The sequence below is a fragment of the Magnolia sinica genome, chromosome 18 (genome assembly GCF_029962835.1).
Source record: "Magnolia sinica isolate HGM2019 chromosome 18, MsV1, whole genome shotgun sequence".
Lineage (NCBI taxonomy): Eukaryota > Viridiplantae > Streptophyta > Magnoliopsida > Magnoliales > Magnoliaceae > Magnolia > Magnolia sinica.
The window spans coordinates 34,457,353-34,465,749 of NC_080590.1; the positions used below are offsets into that span (position 1 = coordinate 34,457,353).

General features: G+C 37.1%; 1 protein-coding gene across 12 annotated transcripts; it reads right to left on the reverse strand.

The window, feature by feature from the left end:
- Window positions 1–1,823: 1,823 nt before the first annotated feature.
- On the reverse strand, window positions 1,824–7,671 carry LOC131233808 (E3 ubiquitin-protein ligase SIS3-like). Of its 12 annotated transcripts, none has more exons than XR_009165355.1 (6): window positions 3,921–4,254; window positions 3,728–3,835; window positions 3,528–3,600; window positions 3,085–3,139; window positions 2,387–2,527; window positions 1,824–2,306 (listed from the first exon to the last, which is right to left on the reverse strand). XR_009165355.1 is itself a non-coding variant. In XM_058230622.1 (6 exons), exons 3-6 carry the CDS (start codon window positions 3,833–3,835, stop codon window positions 2,243–2,245), a joined length of 300 nt encoding a protein of 99 aa, XP_058086605.1. In that variant the 5' UTR covers window positions 5,140–5,312; window positions 7,447–7,671; the 3' UTR covers window positions 1,824–2,242. The 12 variants fall into 12 exon arrangements, 11 of the variants coding, with proteins under 11 accessions (XP_058086605.1, XP_058086607.1, XP_058086601.1 ...); XM_058230622.1 differs by lacking the exons at window positions 2,387–2,527; window positions 3,921–4,254 and adding exons at window positions 5,140–5,312; window positions 7,447–7,671; XM_058230624.1 differs by having other exon boundaries at window positions 2,435–2,527.
- Between the last annotated feature and the right edge of the window lie 726 nt (window positions 7,672–8,397).

The window sequence follows — 8,397 nt, forward strand, 5'->3', positions numbered from 1 at the left end:
ACAACCACGACCCATATAACATGACAACCACGGCTTATATAATATGACAACCTCGACCCATGACAACCATGCCCCATATAACATGACAACCACGACCCATATAACATGACAACAATAACCCATACCTATATAACATGGTAAGGATCGTGGTTGTAATGTGGTAAGGGTCATGGATGTCAGGTTGATGTAATTAATAACTTGATTATTTTTAAATAATGGGAATCGAGGCCCACAATGGGGTGATCCGTTCCGTCCACCTTGTCGGCCAGCTCACCGTGGGTCCAAAAAGTCCTGACTTGGGTAGTGTCCACTTCTAACAAACATCACAGTGAGCCTGGAAAGTTTTAATAGTGGGTGCCATTGTCACCATTATTTTCTATTATGTGGCCCATACGAGCTCTGGATCATGTGGATATTTGGGCCCTAGCCCTAAAATAAACACGGGAAAAGGGATGAGTAGCATGGATTATACACATACATCAATGTAGGCCCCATGAGTTAGGCCTTGCCCATGCTTAAAAAGGCTTTTGTCCACATTACTTTCCCGGCATTAAATACGACGTAACTTCTTATTCACTCAAAAACCGTAAAACTACTGAACCAGGGACAAGGGCATTTTGGTCCGAATAATTTTCCAAAGCTTGTTAGAAGGCCACCCTCGAAATATTTGGAAGGTAGAACCTCTTTCGAGAATTTGACCATACAACTAGGCCATTACAAGCAAAATCCCTTGTCTTTTCGGCGAGGAAAGAATGGACTTGGATTCCCTTGCGACCCCGATCGGTTTGAAGCTAGGTGGGACCCATGTGATGTTGGTGATAAATCCACCCGTCTATCCATTTTACTAGGCATCTTTGAAACTTAGGTGGGCGACACCACATGAAAAAAGTGAGAAGGGAAATGCCTACCGTTGAAACCTTTCTGGTTCCACCGTAATGTTTATATGACATCCAAACTGTTCAAAAGGTCATTCCCACCATGATGATTTGAAAACACAAAAATATTAGCGTGATTCAAAGTTCCATGGCCCCACGAATGTTTTAATGGTGGTCATTCAATCCCCACTATTTCCTGTAGTGTGGCCCACTTGAGTTTTGAGGCTGTCTCACTTTTGAGCTTATGTCATGACATAGGCTGGTAAAATGGATGGACAGGTGGATTTCTCACAAACATCACGGTGAGCCTCACCTAGTATACCGCAGTAGGCAATCTGCATTCCAGAAGAATTGCTAGGGAAATCGTGCCAATTTGGTGGGCCTGTGCAAATCTAACGGTTTATCAGTGAACTGACTTTGTATGTGTCACGCTCCAGCGTTAGGTGATCCGATATCACTACAAGAAAAGGGGGCTTTAGCCTCGGTTCAAAACTGAGGCAAAAAAGGTTAAAAAGTGAGGCTAAAACCTTTAGCCTCAGTTTTGTCTCAGTTATCCAAACCGAGGTTGAAACCCCCGTGGCTAAAGGCTTTAGCCTCAGTTTTAGCAATAGAGGCTAAAATGATTTATAGCCTCGGTTCTTCAAGTGAAGCTAAAAGAACCTTTTTAGCTTTAGTTTTCTTGAAATGAGGCTAAATCAAAATTTTAGCCTCCATTGTTTCCAACTGAGACTAAATCCAAATTTTAGCCTTAGTTGCCTCCAATTGAAGCTAAATCTATTTTTAACCTCAGTTCTCAACAACCGAGGCTAAAGCCTTTAGCCACGGGATTTCAACCTTGGTTCTCAACAACCGAGGCTAAATCCAAGCCTCAGTTACAAATTGAGGCTAAAATTTTTTATTTTTTTTAATATTTATTTAAACTACGAATCCATTCATTTAATCCACTCATGAAACAATCAATCATGAAAGCCACAATACCAACAAAATAGTTAACAACAGTCTATTTAAAGTTTAACTCAATCAAACTGTTACATAACATTAGGTTCCACAAATAATACAAAGTCATGGTCACGCCCGTCATCATCGGTGCCGTTGTGCTTGGCGGACCCCGACATAACACTGCTCATCCATCTTCTGCTGCTTCCAGGCCAGCATCATCATTGCCTCTACCAGCATTCTCCATTCGGATTGTGCGTAGCAGGCCCTGCAACCTCAACAGGTAGCTCTGGCCTGCTAGCTGCGTGTGCACGTAGCACGTGGCCGTCAAAACACTAGCAGAGGGCACCCAGAGTTAGCATGAAGGTTGGAGAGGGCGCTGAGGTCGAGGTTAGGGAAGACGGAGTAACGGCAACGGGGGCACTTCACATTCAGCCGAAGCCATTCATCAATGCATTCCACATGGAAATTGTGGGCACAAGGGAGCCCCCGAACCTGCACATGCTCAATCAGAACCCATTCTCAATTTTCCAAAATAAACAAATATCACAAATCTGGGGTTCTTCGCAGCATACACTCATAACTATTAAAGCTTTTTCTGGTTAGATTGATTTGTTCTTTACATGGGCCCTAATATGATGAAGTACTTAATTTGCTATTATCTGCATTTCGGTGCCTGCCCATCATCCCAATCATTTCCATCTACTTCTGTGCCACTGCCATAGAATTTGGTGACTTGACTACTTTTATCCTATTTATAGAATTTTCCCAAAATGCTATATATGCAGTCATGGCACCTGCATGAAGTAGAATACCAATCTCATTTGAACATATACCACTATATATGTGTCTATGTATAATATAGAGAAATATATGGAGAGAGAGAGAGAGAGAGCTGAATTCATGGGTCCAGCCATTCTTTTGTAAAGTTCATTAGTTTTCCATAAACTTGGCCAATTCAAACTTGAAAATGAAAGATATACAAATCTTTGTCTTAGCTTTCGAAAATCATATTTAACGGAAAAAATAAATAAAAATAAAAAAATAAATCGTCAATTCTCAAAACAAAAAATGCAGACAGAAAAAATACATTTTGCTTCATGGGAGTTGATGGCATGTCAAGTGTTCAGTATAGATGTTTTGGGCAGCAAGTAATGGAACACCCTCCCAAAGGAAAAATCCTTCTAAAAAATAAAAGAAAAAAGAAGTGTACTGGATTTAAAAATTTTGTAGAAGCAATCTTGGAGCAATGTTCTTGACCCAGAAAACAAACCTGCAAATGTTGATAGTTGGAACTTGAATAGTTGCAATTGGCTTGGAAAGCAAACCTGCAAATGTTGTCGGGAAATTGTTTTCAGAAAAAAGTTTCACTACTTCCGAACTTCGGTTGGGAAATCCTTATTGAAAGCCATGAACAGATTTGCTTTAAAAAAAAAAAAAACATAATAATTGGTCAAACGCTGAATCCTTTAATTTCCTTTCCCTCATAATAGTTTCTCTTTTTTATCTATACGAATAACATCTTTCTTGTATCATTTGATTTTATTTTATCGATTTTAGACATGAACAGAAACTAAGACAGGGCTATAGTTTTTTTTTTTTTCTAATCGCAGCAACAAGAATGGGGAGCCTAAGAATTTGGAGCCATCGATTAGAACCAACATGCATATTTAATTCACAGTTAAAATGAGAGTTTCAACTTCTGAAGGAGTATACCTTGTTCATCATATTCCATTGACCAACTTGGGAAAAAGCAATCCTTTTCTCTACCAGTGTCATGGTATTTAAGCTGCAAAACCAACCATAAGCAATGATGAAAAATTATAAAGCACTCACAGGAGGGAATTTCTGTGGTTAAATTAGCTAGTCAATGAACCAAATCCCACATTTGTTAAAAAAAATACCAATTTACTTACCCAAGGTGCAGGTAAAATGCGTGCTTCAACCGAAGCAAGTTTCTCACTGATTTTGATGCCAAACTCCTTTGCATAAGGATCTTCATGGTAAGCATTGTGGTGAACCATCTAACCAAAGAAAAATGAAATTTCAGGGTACTTCATTCCAACACAAGCATTAACAAAGTCAAACTATAAGGCCAGTGCCAATCACCATGTTGATGCACTAAAGAATAGTTTCCAGGAATTTCATGTGCTTGCTCTACATACTTTTGGAATGTTCTTGAGGCATGGTAAGAATAACTTGCAATTTTTTTTGTGCGACATTGGAACATCTTTTGTGCACTTTTACCTCTTACGTTCTTGTTCCTTTCTTCTATGCATCCACTAATGCTTTTGGTATTTGGGATATCTGACCACAGAAATTATGAACTAAGTAAACTGAAATTCAATTAGAGAAATGATCCAGTGCTCCCACAGCTCTACAAATTATGTGCTCCCAATTGCACAGGGCTACCTAGACAGACCAATCAAACGATTTTGACAGTCCCTTTGACCCAACCCACCCTTCGTTGGGACACGAATCAAGCCATCCAATTAATAGAACCATAAAATGGAGAGTCGAGATTGCTATGAAAAAGGTCCAATTAACATATTAATCACCCATTTGGTGGGGCACATTTGTTAATGATTCTAAACAATCACCTTGCCCAGATGACTCTAACCAACACATCCATGTTTTGGAAAATAGAATGTCAGCAAATGAAAGTTCAACTTTTGGACAGTTATGATAATCCAATCAGCGTATTTTGCATGGTGGCCCATGAAGTGTGGCTGAACCTAATGGACAATCCAGATCTATTAATTGGATAATCCATGTCTCTTCATTCAACTAGGAGTTGCCTTATCTTATAGTGATACATGAACAATGGATTGTCTCTTTAAAATAATTAACCTTTGTATATAAAATTATTTCCATGTATAATTGACCTACAAGACAATTCATATATAATTTATAAACTAAATAGTACTCCATTTAACTGAATATGAGAAACTGAGTGAGAGGAAGTAACTGCTAAATGTGTATGATATCCATAAGTCATTTTTCAGCTGATCCAGAATAAGAAAGAAAGAACAAGCAATGTATATAGGTGAAAGAGAAGGAATAAACATACACAGATGTAAGACATGCAAAGTTGTAGGATATAATGAGTAATCACACAATAAACATACACGTGTTACATACCCACAGCTATAATTCGCTGAAGCCATACTGTTTCTCAAATGGCCTTCAATAATAACCTTGCGAGAGAACTCAATGTTGGCAGTTTTTCACCCAAGACACAAAAATAAGTCCTAACTATGCTACGAAATCAGGACGTCCAGAAATGAAGATATTATCTATTTCCTTCTAGAGATAGGTAGTACCATACCTCTTCCCATTGATGGTGTCCTCTGAGGAGAGTGTCAGTGGCATTGTTGCACTACATATTCAGTTCAGGAGAGTTCCAATGGCACTGTTGCAGTACATATTCAGTTTTGCATCCATCAATAACAAGAATTTTGAGAATTACATATCTCCATTCTTTATGGGACTTCATTTATGCTGCTCATCAGATATTTCAATATAAACTTAGTAAAACCATTGATAAATGAAATGAAACATCTAACTGGAGAAAAATCCGGCAGTAGACCCTCCCCACACATAAGAATGGATCAGTGCAAATGGAGGAATTGATTTATTTTCAGCAACGAGGTAAACAGAACAAGAATGTGAAGGAATTGGAGAATGCCCAGAACCAAGCTGTAGAAGAGCTGCAGTAAATCATGTTGACCGCTCACCAGAAACCTTTAGCATCAAAATAGAACCTTTTCATCATTCCTTTTCATACCACCCACATAAAAGGCAAGCTAATTTAAAGTATCAGACTTGATGAAATTGGAACTTGTACCATAGCACACTGCATGATTCAAAATATAACCCAAAAAAGTAGGGAAGTAAACCCACCACCCTAGCAAGCTCCCCAACAGTTGCAAGAACTCCAGTGACAACACCAGTATTAGCATTTGGCTCGGTGCTTCCCTTAGCTTCACCACAAGTGCCCGAAATGTGACAACCTCACTAGATGAGATGACATACATTTATCTTGTACTAAGGACCAAATCACTAAGTTCTTACATTTTAGCAACTACATTGTGAAGATCTTAGGTGAATTATTCCATTGGCAATGACATGTTTATATACTAAAGGTAACCTAAAATCTAATATAATCTAATCTATAATAGATATTTCAAATATACTAGGATTAGTGGTGGGAATCTACTCTAACAGAGCTTGCTCATACCATTTTTCAATTTGTAAATGTAGTTTATGGTAGTGGAGATGTTAGAGAATTCAATTGTTACTGTTACATTACCTCCTTGGCAAAGCGATTCGTTGGGGCAAGATATCTATTGCCCTGGCTGTTGATGGTGGGATTTGCACTTCCGCCAATCGCATACATCTCCCAATGAGTGTAGTCACTGTTCACCACATGGAAATACCCGTGCCTGCACCTAAATTTGTTTTCACAAAGAAAGAAATTCGTTTCAAATCACTCCATTTTTCTGGAAAAGGAAACTCTCGAACAAGAAGTGAAATGCAGATGGATGTGTGTAGGGAAAGGAAGGAGAGTAGAAATGAGAGTTGGAAGTACTGGAAAGGAAACCCAAAAGGAGGGTCCGATAATGAATGAGAAAACAGACAAGATGTGGATTACAATACATTCTCACTGACCCGGATTTGCTTAACATGGAAGATGTGGGACCTAACCCCAACAAAAAACAAGAAGCATGACAGTTTCAAGCTTGTCAGACAATGATAAACAAAGATAAGAAGAATAAGAATAAGAACAAGTCAATTGCCTGCTGAATACGAGCTCTTTTTTGAAATATTTGATCTTCGTAAATAGAAACTGACTAAGCAAAATGCTCTACCCTCTCCAATATTATCTGGACATGTTGAATTCCTTAGCATTAGGAAGTGTGGGTTGTAGGTGTAGCCAACCCACAATTAAGGATATGAGATCCGAAAGGAAAACAGATCTATCAGTAAGAATCGAATCAAAATCCAATGAAATCTCTCAGAATCGAAAGACATAAGCTGGATTCATATTAAAATAGATTAAGCACTAAAAATTGAGAAAAAAATCCATAAGTGGAAAAAAATGGAAAAGAGTTCACTGTCTTTTGAGGATCTGATGATCGGGGGGGGGGGGAGAGAGAGAGAGAGAGGAGGTAGATCTGACGAAGATGAGAGAAATATTGGAGAAGACATAGAGAAGAGCTAGGGTTCGGTTCGGTGAGGAGCTAATATCGGTGTATATGCCCCTTGTTTATCTAGCCTGCACGGAAATCGGCAATAGAGGAGCAGATTTCGCAGTAGAGAATAAGGTTTTGCTCTTAGATCGAACACCAAACCCTAATCGCTGATATTACAATGCAGAAACTGCTCAAATCCAGCAAATGAGCTAAAAACGACAGGATTTTTCACTTCCCGAGCAAGATTTTAGTGAAAACAAAAAAAAAAAAAAAAAAAAGAAACAAGAAAAACTCCTCAGATCGAACCAAAAAACTCAAAAATTGGATTTTGAACGGCCAAATGGAGAAAACACACGAAAATGAGAGATTTCTGCCCCGATTTCTGATTTTCGAGAGGATTTCAGTTGAGAAATCAGTAGAAAAAAAGAGAGAACGAGTACCTGAAATCGGCGAAGAGATTGCTGGTGTGGAGGACAGAATTGACGTTTCTAGGCATTGTAATGGATCGAATTGCAGAAGTTGAACGCGATTTTGATCTGTTTTCCTTTCAGAGCTTGGGGATTTTGACAGATAGAATTGCAGAAGTTGAACGCGATTTCGCTCTGTTTTCCTTTTGGAGTTTAGGGATTTTGAGAGAGAGCTCTACTTCGAGCTTTCAAGTTCCAAGATGAATAAAATCCATGGAGATGATATACTGGATGTGTAGGAAACGGAACATGGTATACTCGTCTCTCTACGATACATGTGGTAGGTAACGCGGAAATCGAGTCCGTTCATTTGCAGGGCCCAAAATGAGATTTGGATCTATTTCATCTTTGGGTTCCTGCACTAAAATTAATTCTTAATTTTATCAATTTTACAAAAATTCTCAAAAAGAAAAAAAATCAAGATTCTTATTTTATTTTTTTTAATTCTAAATTTTTTCAAGGTTATAAATTTGTTGAAATTTATCAAAAAAAATTAAAATTCTCAGTTTTTTCAAAATTTTCAAAAAATAAAATAAAATCAATTCTCAATGGTTTTAGAAATTCTTAATTTTTTTCAAAATTTTCAAAAAAAAAATCAATTCTTAATAGTTTTAGAAATTCTTAATTTTTTTTCAGAATTTTCAATTATTTGAAATTTCTCAATTTTTTAATATTTTCCAATTTCTTTTGAGATTCTCAGATTCAAAATTCTTTTTGTTTTTTTCAAAAATTTTAAAAATTCTGAATTTTTTTAAAAAATGCTCAATTTTTTTAAAAAATTCAGAATTTTTCATAATTATCATTTTTTTATTCTTAATTTTTTAAAAGTTTTCAAATTTTTAAAAAATTCTTAGTTCTTAGAAAATTTAAAATTCAATTTTTTTTTTCAAAACTCTTAATTTTTTTTTCAAAACTCTCAATTTT